The sequence below is a fragment of the Macrotis lagotis genome, chromosome 7, assembly GCF_037893015.1.
Source record: "Macrotis lagotis isolate mMagLag1 chromosome 7, bilby.v1.9.chrom.fasta, whole genome shotgun sequence".
Classification (NCBI taxonomy): domain Eukaryota; kingdom Metazoa; phylum Chordata; class Mammalia; order Peramelemorphia; family Peramelidae; genus Macrotis; species Macrotis lagotis.
The window spans coordinates 109,143,471-109,161,935 of record NC_133664.1 but is presented as its reverse complement, the minus strand read 5'-3'; the positions used below and the strand labels follow the sequence as shown (position 1 = coordinate 109,161,935).

Here is an 18,465-nt window from a genome sequence, read left to right as displayed (position 1 = left end):
TTGATCCTCCCCATTCCCCCTCCAGTTGAATAACTAACATTCCCCCAAAAAACAGCACCTCTCCCCTCAAAGTTTTATTGATGCCTTTTGTTCTTACATCACATTTATTTCTACCCAGTGGAATTTCTCTTTTAAGAAAGATAAGCAGTTTAGCAATATCAACCAATAAATTGTCTGCATCTGACAGAAGCATCATTCCATACTCTTAGCCTCAGCTCTTTTCTGAGGCAAAGATTGGTCATGTTAATTACACAGCATTCGGTTTTTGTTTTTATTATTTTTCCATGTTTATGGCTGTATTTATTGTATATATTGTTTTCCTGATTTTATTTTATTCATTATGTATCAATTCATGTTTCCTCATATTTAAATTATTTATATTCATGTACCACAATTTTTTAACCATCCCTCATATTATTTGTTTATACCATCATTTGACAATTATGTGCTACCCTGGGACATTATTCTGAAGTGTTTAATTAAATATAACATTTCACAGATCTGTCTTACTGCCTCAATTAGATTGGCTTTGTGGGAGGGAGATACTATGATGGACTTAGCAATTTTTTTCCCTCACTACTTTCCCTCCATTCTTTATACTCTAGCACAATTTTATGTACAAAATAGACACCAGGATTTTTGGTCCCTTAGCTAGTTACACCATAGGAGGCTTTTAACACAGTAAATCAAGAACATTACTTCTGAGCTTCAGTATCTATAAAGAGTTTATATCTGAGATTACTTAGGCATTTATGCCTAAGGGTATATAATAAAGAGGGCAGTGGGATCTGGAGTTCTTTGGATCAGGGATGGGGCAAGGGCGTGTGTGGTAAGTGGTTGGATTTTTCTCCATCTTTTAACCCCTTCTTCTTTACTTTGACAGAGTAAGCTGAAAAGATGGGGATTTGATTTAGCTGCTTCTTCCTTTTTCCTTTCTTTGAAGTTGGGAGTGGGAGTTGAGGCCAGAAAGGGAGGAGGGAATTGAGAAAAGCAGACCAGATGTCACCCACTAGAGGAGAGGAGAAGTGTTGGGGAGGAGGGGACTTTTTGTATGTTCAATAAATTTCATTTCTAAAGACCTCGTCTGTAACCTTGAAATGTGTTTTAATGATATTTAGAAATATTACTTTAGAGTTTAGATAATTTTTTTTCTTTGCTGAGATCAAAAATCATGATTTGTGTCACCTCTGAATCTGTTATGTAGTTCTGAAATTGTTAAATTACCACAAGCTAGTTGCACCTAATAGCAGCAAGACCTGAGGCTGAGATTAAAATTCTTGGGTAAAATATTAAAAGGTTTGTTAAAAATTTTTTGCAAACACTCTAAAAAGTGAGGGCTTTTGTGTCACAATGTAATCTTTTACTAAAGACCTAATTTTTCTCATCTTAAAATTCAAGTTAATTCCCCTAATTTGCATTGTTGTTTTTAAATCTCTATATTCACACAGTTTTGCGCCCTGTTCTTTGGCATCTAAATACCAATTGGATGAAATTTCAGATATGTTTACCATATCTGTGTACCAGAGAGCCATTGCCCCCAAGATGACATTTAGAACCATTTTCAAAGCTATTCTGACCTCATGGAATGCATACTTTCTGCCATTATAAACAAATTAGGGGCTCACACAAATGGAGCCAAGACTAAGAGAACCAAACATTAATCATTTTTTTCTGAGGGCAAATACACTGAGGTTGAGGGTTCCCCCCCAAAATAACTGGAGTTGATGAGGACTAGTTGGTTAAAGACACTAAGAATATATTTACCCATTAATATAAATTGTTGGTCATATAGGATCATTGATTTAGATCTGAAAGAGAACTCAGAAGTAATCTAATTTTACAGATGAGGAACCAAGGTCTAGAGTGAGACTCAGAATAACCTTAATATAGCATGGGGCACATATCAGCAACCAAGACCCTGTTTTTAGTTACCTCTTCCTTTTTTCTTTTTTGGGTGCTTCATTCACATTTCTTTTTAATCAAACATGATTGATTTCTTCTTTTTTTCACTTCTCTATATATATACTAAATAGTATTTGCAGTTGGGTGCTACTCTCTAGTAGGGATCTAAGATGAAAAATTATGAATATTTTTAAAGATTTGCAATTTCATTAGTGTATTTCCAACACTGATTTATAACCTAGCAGAAGAAAAAAAATAAAATAAAACTTATTTTTGTCCCCTTAGCTAAAATAGTGATTCAGTTCTTCAAACTTATTTATGCCAATCTGTAACAAGAAATATGGTGCCCACCCATGGACTTGAACTTGGAGCTATTCTACCTTGGCGTAATCTACTATAATGTGTAACCTATTGAGAACCCAGAGTGATTAGAACATCCTAACCATCATAATAAGAGTATAGTAGAGGAGCAAATGTGAAACAATTTGCAAATGAAAGATAGGATATAATTAAGAACTAAATTTTGTATAAAGGATCATAAATATTGTAGGATTACAAAATGGGTGAAGTTAAGGCTTGTATGGTCAAGGAAGGATTCATGTTAAGTGAATATTATCTCATTTGATTCTCCCAACACCCCATGAAGTAGGTGGTATTATTATCCCTCCATTTTGTAGCTGAGGAAACTGAAAGCAGACAGAGGTTAAGTAATTTGTCTAGGGCTACATGGCTAGTAAGTGACTGAGGCCAAATTCCAAGCCCAGGAATCTATCTGCATCATCAAGTGATGCCCTACATGCTGCAAATATTATTTTGTATTCTGTAGAATATCATCCACGCTGAAAAAAGCAGTCTATTTCTATGTGGATTGGCTATCTATAAGTTTGATTCAAGGCCTAAGTAATGAATTTAATAGTGGGTGGGTAGGAGGGGGAGTTTCAAAATGGAAATGAGTTTCAAAATGACTAAATCAATAAAATTTTACTTAAAAAAAAGATTCTGATTTTTTCCATTAGTTTCTTCCTAAAACCCAGTTCTCTGTATCAGAACAAATCTTATTTATATATAGACTTAGTCTATATGTAAATAAGCCTGTGTTTTACACATATGTAGTCAAGGTTCACTAAAGACAGATATAAATGCATTCCAATTTTATCTTGAGACTAAATATACTGGGTTGTCTAATCTACTTTGTGTAATCTTGATGAATTTATACAAAGACAGTGTTAGTATCTTATAACCTGCCCATATATTTAGTTTTGATATCCTAACTTGATCTGATTCCTCTATCACAGGTGCAGGGTACCTTTGAGCTAGTTAGTATATGTATGTTCATATACCCCTGCCCCATACTCCCCCCCCCCCCACAAATAGTATATTTGTACACACTCACAAATAGCATATTTTAGTCACAGGAAACAAGATTATCAAGCTTTAGTACTCCAAAATGTGAAAATAAGGTTTTAAATGATATACATTGATTATTTCATCAATTTGTTCATAAGCCTATTTCAGGGAAATGTCTTGAAACATAGATCTTGGGATGTAACTCCCAGCCTTAAATTTTGATCGGGATTTTGTACTTTCCTAAATTAGGTGAAAGTGCGATTCCATCTAGGCCTTTTTACTACATCTGTCACATCTGCAAAACCAGACCGCAAAGTTTCAGTTAATCCTAGGTCTCTAGCAGGCCATTAATAAATGAACTATATTTTCATAACTTTGTTCTTATGATTCTCTTTCCTTGTTTTGCCCTTCAGAAAGACAGTCTTGTTTCCAGATTCAAAGATAGAGTTAGTAATTATTGTATCACTATATGTCTGTAGTCACCTAGGCAATTTGGGGACAGTTACGCATTCCATAAAATGGGCCTTTAAAAAATTTTTTTTTAAACAGATCTTTAATATTTGAAAAAAAAACTTTGGAGAGCATTTAGGTAGGACCAGACAAAGGAGGTGATTTAACCAAAGCCTCACTGTTGAGAGGAGAGCTGGGATTTGAAACCAGGTATCCAGGCTTCACTGTCTCTTTCCAATAGTATCATTATTTTAGAACTGGAAGATATCTTAATAGCAATTTAGCCAATATTCTGCTTTAATAGATGAGGAAAGTAAAGTCCAGAGTAGTAAGATGACCAAGTAACACAATTATTAAGTATCAGAATCAGAATCTAATATGATGGACATGGTTTTTCTTCCATACAAGAAGGGAGGTGGCATTTAGGTCACCTTACTCTACTTCACCAGAAGTTCTTATGAGGTGAAGCAGTGAGCCTGGTAAGCAGAGATGTAGTAGGGAGGCAAATGCTTCCTAAACCTGTAGCTCTGTGTAGTAAAAGACTCCTCCCTAAAATGTTATCTTGGACTTTTGGAGAGATATCTCAGACCTGATATGTATATGTATATGTATATGTATATGTATATGTATATGTATATGTATGTGTATGTGTATGTGTATGTGTATGTGTATATGTATATGTATATGTATATGTATATGTATATGTATATGTATATGTGGGGGGCGGGGGAAGGGAGGGTTGATCAGAAATATTTATTTCTGTATAAAAATAAGGACTGTAAAACTATAGAAATTGTTTTCAAATTACAAATGTGTATTGTGTAATTAACTATCAAGGGAGAGATCTGCCAAAAATATAAGGGATTAGCTGCATGTGGCTACTTTTGGCATAGTTCAGGACAGAAAACTTAGGGAGGGGTAGGAAAGATTGGAAGGGGAAAAGAGTCAGGAAAAGTCCTTAGAAGAGAGAACAGATAAAAAAAGGAAAGAGCAAATAAATAAATGGAAAAAAATAAATAAATGGATTTTAAAAAAAGGAGGCACCAATCTGGCAAAAATAAGGAATAGAGGCTATTCTGATAAAACTTAAGGTAGGTGAGGAAGAGAACTAACTGTCTTCAACATCTTAAGGACTCTCAGGTGGAAGAAAGGTTAGGCTTACTCTCTGTGTCATCAGAGGGCGTAACTGGTATCAGTGGAAGAAACTGCAGAGGCAAAGTGAGGAGGAATATCCTAAAGTGGAACAGTCTCCCACACATGTTTGGAAGCAGAACACTGGTCAGTAAAGTCTATTAAACAAGTCTGCAAGATAGTTCTGAAGAATCACAGGAGGTCTTAAAGGTTCTTTAAAGGTTTTGTTTCTGAATCAGGGGCATCTAAGAATTAGGGATAAGGAATTGTGGCTGGGTAGATTAAACAAATGTCAGATTGGAAGACCTGTGTTTGAATCCTGAGACTGTATTTGACCTTAAGTAAGTAACTTAGACTCTCTGAGCTTCAATCTCCTTCCCTTTTAAATGAAAAGTTTGTACTAGATCTCTAATATTTCTTCCAGCTTTAATTCTATGATCCTATGATTAAGACATTTTGGAGTTTAGGAAATCTAGGTTAGCTTTTTCTAGAAATAGCACCTGGAAGCAGGACAAATGAACCTTTTTTGGAGTTCTGTCTCTACCACCCTGCTGTTTCCTCTTAAAATGTGAATATTCATGGGAGATATCATAGCTTAAGCTCATATCTTCCCTTAGCTATAGAAAATATTGCAAATTCCCTCCCCTCTCCCTTCAGTAGGTTTTTGCTGTGGAATTGCCTGCTAGATTTTTTCTGAATTCATTTTTAATTGGATGCATATTTTAAAAAAAACACCAAATCACTGTCCTAGAAAGGAAAGCATAAAAGACAAACAAATAGTAATATTACTATTTACCCAGAAATCCTAAAAATCACATAATGAGGGACAAAACCGAGATGGCAGGGTAAAACTCACTCCTGTGAGCTCTCTCCCAAATGACTCCAAATACCTTTAACAATTCTAACCAATTCCAGAGTGCTGGAACCCACAAAAAAAGATTGAGTGAAACAATTTTCCAGCCCAAGACAACTTGAAAGATTTGAGGGAAGGAAGGATTAGAAAGGACCTGTAGTATCCCTGGGGGTGGGGTGGTGGGGTATGAGGGGGTGTCCCTGAAAACAGCTGCAAAAACCCTCAAAAGCTTGGGACAGTGCATCCTTCACCCTAGAAGTAGAGGTCCACCTTAAGAAAGAGTTAAAATCAAGTCATAGGCTAGGGAAATGAGCAAACATTAGAAGAAAAAATATCCTACCACAGACAATTACTATAGAAGATCAAAATATATAATCAGAACAAAAGCAAAGCTTCTGCATTCAAAGCCTCCAAGAAAAATATGAATTGGTCTCAGGCCATGGAAGAGCTCAAAAAGATATTGAAAATCAAATAGGGGAGGTAGAGGAAAATTGGAAAGAGAAATAAGAGCGATGCAAGAAAATCATGAAAACGGAGTCAGTCAGCAGCTTGATGAAGGAGATCCAAAATATAGTGAGGAAAATAGTATCTTTAAAACCTGTTTGGATCAAATGGAAAAAAACAGTTCAAAAGGCCAATGAGGAGAAGAATGTCTTTAAAAAACAGAGTTGGCCAAATGGAAAAGGATATACATAGTCTCTCTGAAGAAAATAATTCATTAAAATGTAGAATGGAGCTAAGGGAAACTGATGACTTTGTGAGAAATCAAGAAACAATAAAATAAATTCAAAGGAATGAAAAACTAGAAGTAAATGTGAAATATCTCATTGGAAAAACAACTGACAAGGAAAACAGATCCAGAAGAGATAATTTAAAAATTATTGGGCTACCTGAAAGTCAGGACCCCCCCCCCAAAAAAAAAAGAGCCTAGACTTCATTTTTCAAGAAATTTTCTATGAAAACTGACTTGATATCCTTGAAGCTGAGGATAAAATAGAAATTGAGAGAACCCACCAATTACCTCCTGAAAGAGATCCCAAACTGAAAACCTCCAGGTATATTATAGCCATATTTTAGCACACCCAAATCAAGAAGAAAATACTGCAAGTAGCCAGAAAGAAACAACTCAAATGTTGTTTGGCTACAGTCAGGATAAGACAAGATTTAACCAGCTTCTATGTTAAGGGATGTAAAACCTGGAGTATGATATTCCAGAAGGCAAAAGAGTTTGGTTTACAACCAAGAATCAACTACCCAGCAAAACTGAACATACTCTTCCAAGGGAAAAGATGAACTTTCTTTTTTTTTTGCAAGACAATGGGGTTAAGTGGCTTGCCCAAGGCCACACAGCTAGGTAATTATTAAATGTTTGAGGCCAGATTTGAACTCAGGTACTCCTGACTCCAGGGCCGGTGATCCACTGTGCCACCTAGCCGCCCCGAAAAGATGAACTTTCAATGAAATAAGGGACCTTCAAACTTTCTTTAGTTTTAGTTTCTTTTTTTTTTTAAATTTATTTTTGCAAGGCAGTGGGGTTAAATGATTTGCCCAAGTTCATACAGCTAAGTAAGTATTAAGTGTCTGAGGCTGAATTTGAACTCAGGTCCTCCTGACTCTATCTACCACACTAACTGCCCTCAAACTTTCTTGATGAAATGATCAGAGCTGGTCAGAAAATTTGATCTTCAAATACATGATTCAAGTGAAGCATAAAAACCATAAACAGAAAAGGCAAATCATGCAGGACTTGATGTTGAACTCTTTATATTCCTACATGGGAAGATGATACTGATAATTCATATGAACTTTTCCATTTTAGGGCAGTTAGAGGGTATATATATATATATATATATATATATATAGAGAGAGAGAGAGAGAGAGAGAGAGAGAGAAGGCAGGCGTAGGTGAGAGTTGAATTTGAAGGTATAATATATTAAAAAGTTGGAGTTAATGGGGGAGAAAGGGAAAGGAATGTTAGAATGGGGAAGTTATTTCACATAAAAGAGGCAGGAAAACGCTTTTGCAGTGGGGTGGAAGGGGGAAGTTGAGGGAGATTGAGTAAGCCTTATTCTCATTGGAATTGACTCAGAAAGGGAATAACATACACACACAATTGAATATAGAAATCTATCTTATCCTAGAGAAACTAGGAAAGGGATGGGAGAAAGGGTACTAGGATGGGGGCATAGGGATAAGGTATAGGTGATAGAAGGGAGAGAAGAGCGTGGGAGAGGATAGTTAGATGCAATACACTTTTTTTTTTTAAGGTTTTTGCAAGGCAAATGGGGTTAAGTGGCTTGCCCAAGGCCACACAGCTAGGTAATTATTAAGTGCATGAGATGGGATTTGAACCCAGGTACTCCTGACTCCAAGGCCCATGCTTTATCCACTATGCCACCTAGCCACCCCTGCAATACACTTTTGAGGAGGATCAGGGTGAAAGGAGAGAGAGAATAGAATAAATGGGGGTAGAAGGAATGGAATAGAGGGAAATACAACTATCAGTAGCAACTGGGGAAAAATAATGAAATAAGTTTCTCTGATAAAAACCTCATTTCTGAAACATAAAGAACTGAGTCAAATTTATAAAAAAATAAAGAGCCATTCCATAATTGATAAATAATCAAGAGATAATAAACAATTTTCAAATGAGGTTATCAAAGCAATCTATTTAAATATTTTATTAAATATTTTATCCTTATTGGTAGGAGAAATGCAGTTTGGATGAGTTAACACCTTATACCTTAGAGGTCTGGTTAATAGGACAGAAGGAGAAAATGACAAATGTTGGAAGGGGATGTAAGGAAATTGAGACACTGATGCATAGTTGGAAGAGCTATAAAATGATTCAACAATTTTTAGAGCAATTTGGAACTTTACTCAAAGGGCTATAAAAACCATGCCTTCCCTTTTAATCCAGAAGAGATGAAATATGGGGAACAAAGAGTCTATATATATATGAATATTTACAGCAGCTCTTTTCTAGTGGTGGGGAGCTAGAGATTGAGGGGATGCCCAGTGACTGGGGAATGGCTTAACAAATTGTGGGATGTGATTGAGATGAAATGTTGTTTTCTTATGGGAACTGATGAACAGGATGCTTTCAGTTAAAAACTTACATGATTAGATGCAATGGGAAATGTACTTTATACAGTAATTGCAAGGATGATCAAAGATGTGAATGACCTACCTTTTCTCAGCAATGCTATGACCCAAGAGAACTCTGAAGGATTCATGATAAAGAATGCTATCCATCCCAAAGATAGAGCAGATGCTGTCAGAATATAGACTGAAGTATACTTCTTTCCCCCCACTTTATTTTTCTTGAGTTTTCCTTTTGTGTGTGTGTGTGGGGGGGTTATGTTTACTTTTACAACATAACTATCATAGCAATGTTTTTCAAGTCTACACATTTTTAACAAAGCTACAACAAAACTTACTTTCGCAATGGGGGGAGTGAAGTGGAGGAAGGAAGAGAATTTGGAACTCAGGGTTTTGGAAAAAAATGTTGAAACTTGTTTTTGAATGGAGGATGGGGGGGGAAATTATTAAAAAAAAATCCCATGCCCCTGGAATCAGTCATACCTTATATTTTTGTAGGCTGCTAAAAACAAGCATGGAAACAGGTCAGGATTGGGGCTAGGGAATGCCAGGAAAAAGACAATGGAAAAAAAAGGTTAAAAAATGTCCTAGATAGACCTCACCTATTTTACAATTTTCCTTAAGCTAACTCTAAGCTGTGCTACTCATCTTCAGTGTTCTTCAAACCTTTTCTGTGAACTCTGCATTTAAAAAATTTGGTCACCCACTGATAACATATAATGTTTTATAGTTATTTAGTCATGCTACATGGTTAAGATCTGACTAATGTTTATGAAAAATTAATTGTATCTATGATCTAAAAATATTTTTAGATTTTAAAGTTATATTCTTGGTAGAATATAATCTATATAAATACCAAAAGCTTCCTGAGAAAGGTTTTATGTATTACATATAGCAGTAGTATACAAAAGGATACCTGTTTCTCAAAATCTCTTGACTAAAAGATATATTTTGCGATTTAATTTTTTTAAAAAGTGGAATTTAAGTATAGAGTTATCTCAGAATAAGTATCATAGAACCATAAGTTAATAGAATAAAGGTATAGATTTGGCAGAGAAAAAGGAAATGTGGAAATTGAGTGTTAAAGCCAGTTATATTGGCAACTAGAGTAATTTGTGCACAATCTGGAAGTGCCATAGAAATGAAAATCTATCATCTATTGGAGAGATGGCAATTTAAAAAGTAACTTCTGGAAATTTGCCACATTACCAGGAAATTTATATAATAAAACAGAGGTCAGAATGTAGGCCCATTTCTTGGAGCTTCTTAGGTCTTTTCCAAGTTGCCCTAAGGTACAGAATTCTTTTGCAAGGATAGAACCTTTTATGATGAAGAAATTAGTTGGAAACATTCAATTGAAAAAAGCCGAACCTCCTGTCAACTCCTATGAAGCCATTATAAAGTTTTTGCCAATTTGTTCCAGCAAGGAACTCATTTTCCTTGGAGAAGGCATTCAGATACTGTGAAGAGGTTCTTTGACATACTCAAAATATACAGGAACCAGAAGTTGTAAGTTCACAAATGAGATGATCTTAAAGACTAGGCCTGAATTTATGACAATGAGATCAAGCACTATGGAGGATGAATTCAGTGACTTTCTTGACCTCTGAAAAGGGATGCATTTTTATGTTTTTTCCCTCTTGCATGTAACTCTTTTTTCTCTTGACTTCCCACCTTCAATGACCCAAGAAAAGCCATTTAAAAGTTGAGCATTAAGAGGATAAATAAAAACTGCATGGGCCCAGAAGGGGATTGTATACATGAAGACTCCTGGGTGTGCTTTAATAAAGCCAGTAAATTATTGTACTGTCCTTGAGGATTTGGATCCATTTTATCAGGATTGTAATGAAAACCCTTCATATACTATTTTAACCTTTTTTTAACTCATTGTTGCATTTATTTTCTTGAGTTATTACTATTTCCATTTTATAATTGACAAAATATTTCTCAGTGCTTCAGACTAGCTTAGGTTGCAAATCTAGTACATGCCCTAAGGTTCATGGTTTATTTTTTTTTTATAAAGGTACCATGTAGTGTTGAGAAATACTTACATTCTTTGATACTCCCATTTAAGAAGGCATCATGTCTTTCAGCAGAATTGGGACTAAAAGACTGCATTATAAAAATACAATAAAAATCATTTTCTCAGGGCATCGAGGTGGTGCAGTGGATAGAGCCCCAGCCCTAGAGTCAGGAGGACCTGAGTTCAAATCCAGCCTCAGATAATTAATAACTGCCTAGCTGTGTGACCTTGGGCAGGTCATTTAACCCATTGCCTTAAATAAAAAAAAATAAAAAATCATTTTCTCTGTCACTGATTTTATTCAAGATCCCCTTTTTCTCTCTCACTAAACTTGTATTTAGTATTTTTTTGTATTTTTTCTAAAAAATTATTTTTTTTGCTTTTTTTCTCTTCCTTGAATTTTCCTTCCAATCCTTAAATTTTATTCTCTGATATATCACATGTACTCTTATTTCTTCTCTAATTTTTTCTGTTTTTTACTGGGGCTAAAGTTTTTAAAGTATTAAGGTAGAGTTCCTCATTCTAACCAGATTCTCTGTTATTGCCTTGATAAGCTATATGCCTCATTCTAATAAGCATTAATTTATTAGGGAGGCAAAGTTGATTGGAGGCAGCACCATGTAATATTAACAGTCCTATGCCCCAAACTATTCAGTGTTGTCCCATTCCTTGCCTTTTCCATAATAATTTCATTTCCTAAAGTTTGTCTCATCTTTGGTTCCAATATTCTCTCCTCCCTTCTCACTCCACCATTTTGGGTACCAGCTGTCTGTAAGAGCTAAATATCTTTTTTTTTTAGGGGTTTTTTTTTGCAAGGCAAACAGGGTTAAGTGGCTTGCCCAAGGCCACACAGCTATGTAATTATTAAGTATCTGAGACTGGATTTGAACCCAGGTCCTCCTGACTCCAAGGCTGATGCTTTATCCACTATGCCACCTAGCCACCCCTAAATATCTTTTAACCTGGGGCTAGGCTGTTATTCCCCCTGAAAGCACAACTCTAGCTGAGAAAATGGTCTTCTAGCACATGTACTCTCCCCAAATTAAACCCATCATGAGATGGCAGCTTCCTTTTCACCAGTGTTAGTAGAGGAATATAATATCTCTGTGGACTTGGTGGATTCATAGTTCATTTCTCTAAGTCCACCCACTTTTCCTCTATGACTCAGTCCCATAAATTGGGAGTTAGGAGGTTTAGTTCCTGGTGTCTCTGTCTGTTCTTTGTCCTTACTTTTCTTGTTTCTTTAAGTTCTGCTTATATCTTTGTCTTTATATGTCACTTTACAAAAAACTCTGATTCCTTTTTTCTCTTCAACAGCCTAGGTCTGTCCTTATGTTTATTTTAATATTCTATTCCCATTTAAAAAATCATTTTGCTGTTAAAATGCCTCTTGTTGAACATCAGAGTGGGTCATTTTGGGTTGATGTTTGTCTTCCTTTGCTTCTCAGAACATACTATATTTTATTATCCCTCTGTAACTTCTCATGACTACAATGATGTATTCAGAAGACTACCTTTATATTTAAAGGTTTTCTTCTGGCTGTTTAAAATTTTTTTGTGATTTAAATTTTTTTAATTGATTACTTTTATATCTTAAAGTTGGAACCTAAAAATTTCTTCTGGAGATGATCTGTATATTTTATGAATTGGTGCTTTATTGACTCTAAGATTATGGATAGTTTTCTTCTGTTATTTTCTGTATGATGCCATTTATGTTTTTGATTTGTCATTCTTTTGGGAGATCTATGATCTTGGCATATATTATCTGCAAGGTCAATGGCTTTGGCATATATAGAATTAATGTTTTATTAATGCTTATATAATATAATAATATAATAATGCTTATTGTTTCTTCTCTTCTGACTTTTCTTTTCCTCATATTTTTGTATTCCAAATCTGTTAACCTCTTTCACTTCTTTAAGATATTTTCTGTTGTATATTCATTTTTTTCTTAATTTGCTATTTGAGTTTTAAAATTCTGCATTGAAAGCTCTAAATTTTGTCTATAGTTCTAGTTTCTCCTTACCTGGATTTCATTTAGCTTCTTAAACATTCTGGAGTTTCTTGCTGCTCTAGTCTCTCTTGGGAATCCTCAGGATTCTATATTTCATTAGGCATTGGTTCATTTTTTTTATGTCTAGTATATTGTTAAGATAACTTTATATTCTCTTTGAAAATTAAGTACTCATTCTTCTTCCTGGTTTTAGTACTGATTTATTTACTAGATTTCTGAGCTCTTTTTGAGGATTTTTCTATCGATATATTTGACCTTGTGGGGGCATATTCTTCCTATACTCACTTTCTGGCTTCTCCTACCTTTCTTTGCTAATGGCTACATCCTTCAAAACTGAGTTTCAAGGGGCAGCTAGGTGGTGCAGTGGATAGAGCATCAGCCCTGGAGTCAGGAGGACCTGAGTTCAAATCTGGCCTCAGACACTTAATCACCTAGCTATGTGGCCTTGGGCAAGGCACTTAACCCCATTGCCTGGCAAAAACCTAAAACAAAACAAAACAAAAAACTGAGTTTCAAGGCTTCCTCAGTGTTCCTTGAATTTTGGGGGTGGGGTTAATGTATTTACCAACCTGGATCCCTATCCTGATTATCATCTGAGGAGACAGGGCTGGTTTGGTTTAAGTCCCTTTTCTTTTAGGACTGATATAACCATAATTATCACCCCCCCCATTCCTCTCCAGTTCTTCTCATGATCCTCTTTCTAACTTTTTTTCCATTTCCAGGCCAAATCATAAATTGCCATTGTTTTGGCTAGATAAAGAGTGTATTAAAGATAGTCTCTAAAGCCTTGTAGGGTTCCTAACCTTTTGGGCAGGTCCCATTTAGAAAGCACATTCATTTCTTCCCTTTCTTCTCACCAAGCTAAGAAGGATCAGTTTATGCCATTTGTTGAAGTATACTGAAAGAATGGAGGAATGTCCTAGCAGAATCTCTGCAAATACCTCAGTGTACCCCAACAACCAGCCTTTGAGTCAACTTGGTATCCTCTAAGAACTATTTCTCTTGTGGGAGTGGGGATATTAGTGGAGAAAGGATGCTGAATGAGTACATTAAAGACTGGATTGCACAATGCTAATGCATACAGATTTTACTTTGTCAAGGTTCCCTTTTAAGTCCTATGGTTTTAGGTGTAGATATTCTGCAGCTTGTACATAACAAACAAGGATGGTCACATGATTCAACTAGACCTGAAAGAATTATAACAGACAAGAAAAATATTACCTGTGCAAGTAGACCTGGCTGGATCTGGAGAGGCTGAGCTCCTGGAGCCTGAGTGACAATTGGAACTGCATTCTCCATCCGCACAGAATAACCAGCATGTTTTGAAGGAGAAGCTTGTAACCCTTTATCAGGAAATGAATAAGAAAGCCTTAGTAAGTTATTAGTTAACAGAGACTCTTCTTAATTTGGCTGCAATTTTTACTGAAAACAAGGCATTTCTTTCAAAGATATACTTCACTGTTGCTCAGTCATTTTCAGTCATGTCTGACTCTTTGTGACCCTATTTCAGATTTTTTTTTTGGTAAAGATTCTGGAATCGTTTTCCATTTCCTTCTTCATTTCATTTTAGAAATGAAGAAACTGAAGCAAACAGGGTTAAGTTACTTGTCCAAGGTCCCCACAGCTTGGCCAGATTTGAACTTGGAAGATAAGTCTTCCTGACTCTAGGCCTGGCATGTTATCCACTGTGCCACCTTATTCTAAATGGAAAATAATTTAAGAGTTTTATGGAGATAAACAACACATTTAGATTAGAGTCAACTACTGTCTGGAAAACTAATAGAAAGATCTCCAACTAGTTACATTTCAAAGTAATGTTGTATGCTTCAAGGAAGAAGAGACTAAATATCCTAAATCTTGGATTTCAGCTTTAATGCTGACTATTCTTCTAGATTTCTATTTCCTGACTTCTAAGCAGTTGTTATATTGTTTACCTCTTAAAGGTTAAGATAACCAATGTTTGAAATTTCTGGATAAACACAGACATGTATAGTCAGCTCTTGATCATTTGTGTCTGTGGTAGAGTAGGATGGATAAGGGTAGGTACTAATGTAAATAATCTAAAAACCATTTGGCTTTAAAATCTTTTTAGCTGATAGACTGATTTTCATAATTAAATTTATTTATATGAAAAAAATGTTACATGAAAACAAAAATTCTACACTAATGCAGAGGCAGCATGATATAGGAGTATGCTATTGATATGTATGATATGTATGATATTGGTATGATATAGGAGTAGGCATTTGAGTCAGAAAGCCTTGGGTTCAAGACCTGCCTCTGATGCTTACAGAATCACTAAGATGACTCATTTAACATAATAGTAGTACAAAACAGTATAATTTTTTTTTTTACTTAAACTGATACTCTCATTAGGATACTCACAAACTCTTCTACCTTCAGAAACTTGAAAGAATTGAAGGTTTTCAATGACTAGCAAAGAAGAACATGTATAGTATGAGAATGAACTGTCATCTGCAAGGATTTGTTCTTTCTTACCTTGGAAGCCTGGGGGACACACGATAAGGGCTTGCTGGAAGGGGTCAGGCCGGGCACAAATCTGCGCTGTTCCAGTCTGCAGGGGCATACTCCGCTGGGCCACTGCAGCCATGGATGCCGCTGAGGGCTGGTAGAGTGTAGATTGGTAGTTTAGTATGGAGACTTCGGGATTGGCTAAGGAAATAGTGGCACTGGTGGAGGTGGGAGCCAGGTTGGTGGCCTAAAGGAATGATGGGAATTAAACAAAAATAAATAAAAATAAAAAATGAGGGAGGTGGTATGTTGGAAGACACAAAGCTAAAAGCAAATAAATGGACACAAAGAAGAACAAACAAAAACCAGGAGTAAAAGCAAAGACAGAGGGGAGTGGAAAATAGATTGAAAGGTCACCGGGAAACATGGGAACTTGTACCAACTAAGGACCCACAATATTTTTTTTGTGATTATACATACTTCCTTGATAGCTAGAGGGCCAATTCCCTCTGCAGAGAAGTTATATTTATTTAACAGAAAGGAATAAATTCTTATTCAGAATTATTGTTTGAGGCCTCTATGTCCTCATGATATTAGCTTCAACTACTAAATCTTATGAACAGCAAAGATGAGAATAAATGGTTAGTGTATCTTACCGTGGGCCACTGAAATTATTCTCACCTTACTTGCTCTTATTTAAAAAAAAAATCTTTTATAATTATGCCTAAACAGTAGATAGAAGTTTCAAAAGGAATTCAAATTCTACTCCCCTTCTGAAACTGCAAATCAACTTTCTTTCCTTTTTTTTCAGAGAATAGGCAGAATAATATTTGTGTGTTCTTCAGTAATAATTCCTGTGAAGTTTTGTGCCTTATTTTACAAAGAAGTGTTAATAAATCAATCAACAAATATATATAACATGTTCATTATGTAGAATATACATGTACTTGGTGCTTATGGGAGAAGATGAAGACCTTAAAGTGTTCCCTTATTAAAATCTAGATGGGAAGACAAAAACTAATTATATAAAAACAATATTAAAAATGAATATATAAATAAATGCAAAACTGTGTCTTAGATTTTAAATGCTGCAGAATTGAGACAAATATCAGTGCAATCTAGACTAACTGGAGAATCTTTCAAGTAGAGAGTGATCTAACCTGAGACTTGAAAAATATGTAGAATTTGTTTAGGAGAAAAGACCAAGAGTAAAGATACAGAAGTAGAAATAATGAATCAGACTCTCAAAAGTTATAAGGGATTTAAAAGACTTTCTAACCCAACTTACACCTGAACAAGACTCTCCTTTATTCCTTTATAGCATACCTGACCATTGGTTATCCAAACTTTGCTTAAAAATTCCCACTAGGGGAGAATTTACTACCTCTTGAGGCAGTTCATTATATATATATATATATATATATATATATATATATATATGTGTATATATATATATATATATATATATATATATTTTGCAAGGCAAATGGGGTGAAGTGGCTTGCCCAAGGCCACACAGCTAGATAATTATTAAGTGTCTGAGGCCGGATTTGAACCCAGGTACTCCTGACTCCAAGGCTGGTGCTTTATCCACTACGCCACCTAACCACCCCCAAGTCCATTATATTTTTGTATAACTCTTAAGTATTACAAATTTTCCTTATATCAATACCATTGGAAAATCTTCTATTCTTTAGTATAAATGTCCTTGATTCCATAATAAGGCATGAAATCGGGGCTCTTTACTATCTTAATTGCCCTTTACTGGACTCCAACTTAGGAACTTCTTTCCTTAAAGTGATCCCATGTGGTCTGAGCAATGGGACACCATCTATACCATCCATACTCCACCATACCTGTTAATGTAGCCTAAGACCCTATTCTATTTCTTGGATGCCTTGTCCCAGTTTTTCTTTACTGGTCCTTGAAAATCTCTAAACCTAGAGGGGCAGCTAGATGGCACAGTGGATAGAGCATCAGCCCTGGAGTCAGGAGGACTTGAGTTCAAATCCTGCCTCAGACACTTAATAATTGCCTAGCTGTGTGATCTTGGTCAAGTCGCTTCAATCCATTGCCTTAAAATCTCTAGACGTCTCTAGATGTCTAATCATACCTCTGCTGTCTTGTACTGGAGAACCTAATTTTCTGAACCCAAGTAAGACTTCATACTACTATTACATTTCATTTTATTTCATTTTGCTCCATAGAATTTAAATGCCTTGAGGGAAGAGACTTTTTCACTTTTGACTTTTTAGCTCCCTATGCATGGCATAGTCCCTAGCATGTAATGGAGACTTAAGTTTTGTGCTTGTAAATTCACTATCCTAGCTTGCCAAGATCTTTTGTAATTCTTATTTTGTCTTGTAGCTATTCTTCCTAGCAAATCTGCTAAGTCTGGAATCTGTGCTTTTATTTGGTTCATTGTTAAAACTGTTAAACAAAACAGATCCTTAGGATACCCCCTGGAATTTCCCTAAGTAAGCATCAAAAGTTAACATCAATTTTGATTGATCATTTAATCAATTCCAAATCTATCTAATTGTACTATTTTCTTGCCCATTTCTTTCCATTTTCCACAGGAAAAATATACAAGAAAAATGTAAATTTATAAAGTGTCTTCCTCACAGTAACTCTTTAAAGTTAGTAATGCAAGCATTATTCCCATTTTATAGGTAAGGTTACTAAAGGAAAAAATTGTTAACTGCCTCATCTAAGATTATATAGTTAGTGAGTGAAATATTGAAGAAAGGACTCAAATTCAGGTCTTTCTAAAGCTGTGATTCTAAAACCATTGGCACATTCTACTACACTTTATGATGAGAAGTTAATGAGAAGACCAGGAACAGCAAAGTTATTGTTGTTTTTACTTTCTTGAAGAGGATCAGGAAGGTAATGCCATGACTTGCAAATGAACTGGATTTAAAAATTAGCTTTTGGAGCAAAGGAATAATAGAATATAATATGGTGACAGCAGTGTGTAATTGGGGCAGATCAGTCTGGTAGGAGTATGCCAGGTGTATTGCAAGAGGGTAGAGAGTAAACTGAGGATGGGGGCCCAGGTAGGAGACTGAAGAAGCACGCAATATTAAATGCCTTGAGTAGGTGGTGGCTATGATAATGAAGAGAAAGGAACTGACAGGAGAGGGATTTCAAAATAAGAATTGAGGAAGA

At 35.5% G+C, this 18,465-nt stretch overlaps 1 protein-coding gene across 9 annotated transcripts in view; it reads right to left on the bottom strand.

Annotated features, from left to right (window-relative positions):
• HIPK2 (homeodomain interacting protein kinase 2) overlaps positions 1-18,465 on the bottom strand; it is a 240,281-nt gene that overhangs the window by 47,626 nt on the left and 174,190 nt on the right. For 6 of the 9 annotated variants that reach the window (XM_074193565.1, XM_074193563.1, XM_074193564.1 and 3 more), the window contains 2 exons: positions 15,322-15,541; positions 14,044-14,165 (listed from right to left, as the gene is read on the bottom strand). In XM_074193565.1, coding sequence (XP_074049666.1) covers positions 14,044-14,165; positions 15,322-15,541 — 342 coding nt within the window. The remainder of the gene's footprint in view (positions 1-14,043; positions 14,166-15,321; positions 15,542-18,465) is intronic. The other 3 variants (XM_074193569.1, XM_074193570.1, XM_074193571.1) reach the window with 1 other exon arrangement.